Raw genomic sequence first — 1,299 nt, 5'->3', positions numbered from 1 at the left:
GAAATCATAGATTCATAGAATGGTTGCAGCAGAAGTGACATTTAGCGTAAACTTATAATCTTTATTTAAAAGGTGATGAAGAAGTGAAATGACTTTTCTTATGTCACATGACAGTTTAGTCATAGATCTGAGGACAAAAGTAACTATCCCTTACTAACTCCCCTCTAGGATTCCCAAAGTATCCTAATAGCCCCCAGACTAGATCCTTACTACTCCATAACACAAACACATCTCATAACTCTTCACCCTACAGAGTCTTCTTCTTACCATGGAATTTTCATCCAAACTTAATCACTTCAAGTTCATGAAGGTACTTTTTACTGTTCTTGGTCTCAGTCCAGTTAAAGGTTGAGATTGAAATAAATTTTTATCTTAAGTCCCTTAAACTCTAAAATTCTACTTTTAAGAGCTATAACTTTTATAACACTATACTTTATTAAGTTTGAAAATGCCTGTGTTGATCTGCCATCACTGGGTGGACCCAGTGCCACGATGCAGATTTTCGTGAAGACTTTGATGGGGAAGACCATCCCCCTTGAGGTTGAACCATCTGATACTATTGAAAATGTCAAGGCCAAGATACAAGATAAGGAAGGTATTCCACATGATCAACAAAGATTGATTTTTGCGGGCAAGCAACTGGAAGATGGACGTACTTTGTATGACTACAACATTCAGAAGGAATCTACCCTTCATCTTGGTCTGAGGCTTTGTGGTGGTGCCAAGAAGAGAAAGAAGTCTTACACCACTCCCAAAAAGAACAAGCATAAGAGAAAGAAGGTTAAGCTTGCTGTTCTGAAGTATTATAAGGTTGATGAGAATGGCATGATTAGCTGCCTTCGACAAGAGTGCCCTTCTGATGAATATGGTGCTGGAGTCTTTATGGCTAGCCATTTTGACAGACATTATTGTGGCAAGTGTTGTCTAACCTACTGCTTCAACAAGCCAGAAGACAAGTAAATGTATATATGTTAATAAAAAATCAACTATTAAAAAAAAAGAAAGAAAATGCCTGTGTTGTACTCCTAATTATTAGAACAAACATTGTTCTGCATTTTGAGGCTTGGAAAACATTTTTGCCTAAAGTATCTCATTTTATTCTAAGAACCTCACCCTTGAGGTTGGGGCTATTATTACCTTTACTTTAAAGATTAGGAAACAGAGAGTCAACAGGGTCACATAATGATTAAATGTTGGGTCAGATTCAAACCCAGTCTTTTTTGCACTTTGCCCAATGTCTATAGAGAAAATACAAGAATTAAGAACTGTTCTAATTTTTATTTAGTGCAATATACTTCA

General features: G+C 36.3%; 1 protein-coding gene across 1 annotated transcript; it reads left to right on the top strand.

Moving 5' to 3' along the window:
* Positions 1-465: 465 nt before the first annotated feature.
* LOC138153247 (ubiquitin-ribosomal protein eS31 fusion protein-like) lies at positions 466-1,009 on the top strand. Its single transcript, XM_069077378.1, has one exon. The coding sequence runs from the start codon at positions 493-495 to the stop codon at positions 958-960; it is 468 nt and encodes a 155-aa protein (XP_068933479.1). The 5' UTR covers positions 466-492; the 3' UTR covers positions 961-1,009.
* The last annotated feature ends 290 nt before the right edge of the window (positions 1,010-1,299 follow it).

Source organism: Petaurus breviceps, unplaced genomic scaffold, assembly GCF_028583685.1.
Source record: "Petaurus breviceps papuanus isolate PSGF00001 unplaced genomic scaffold, PetGlider_PUasm1.0 90977, whole genome shotgun sequence".
NCBI lineage: Eukaryota > Metazoa > Chordata > Mammalia > Diprotodontia > Petauridae > Petaurus > Petaurus breviceps.
This window is presented reverse-complemented; position numbering and strand designations above follow the sequence as displayed.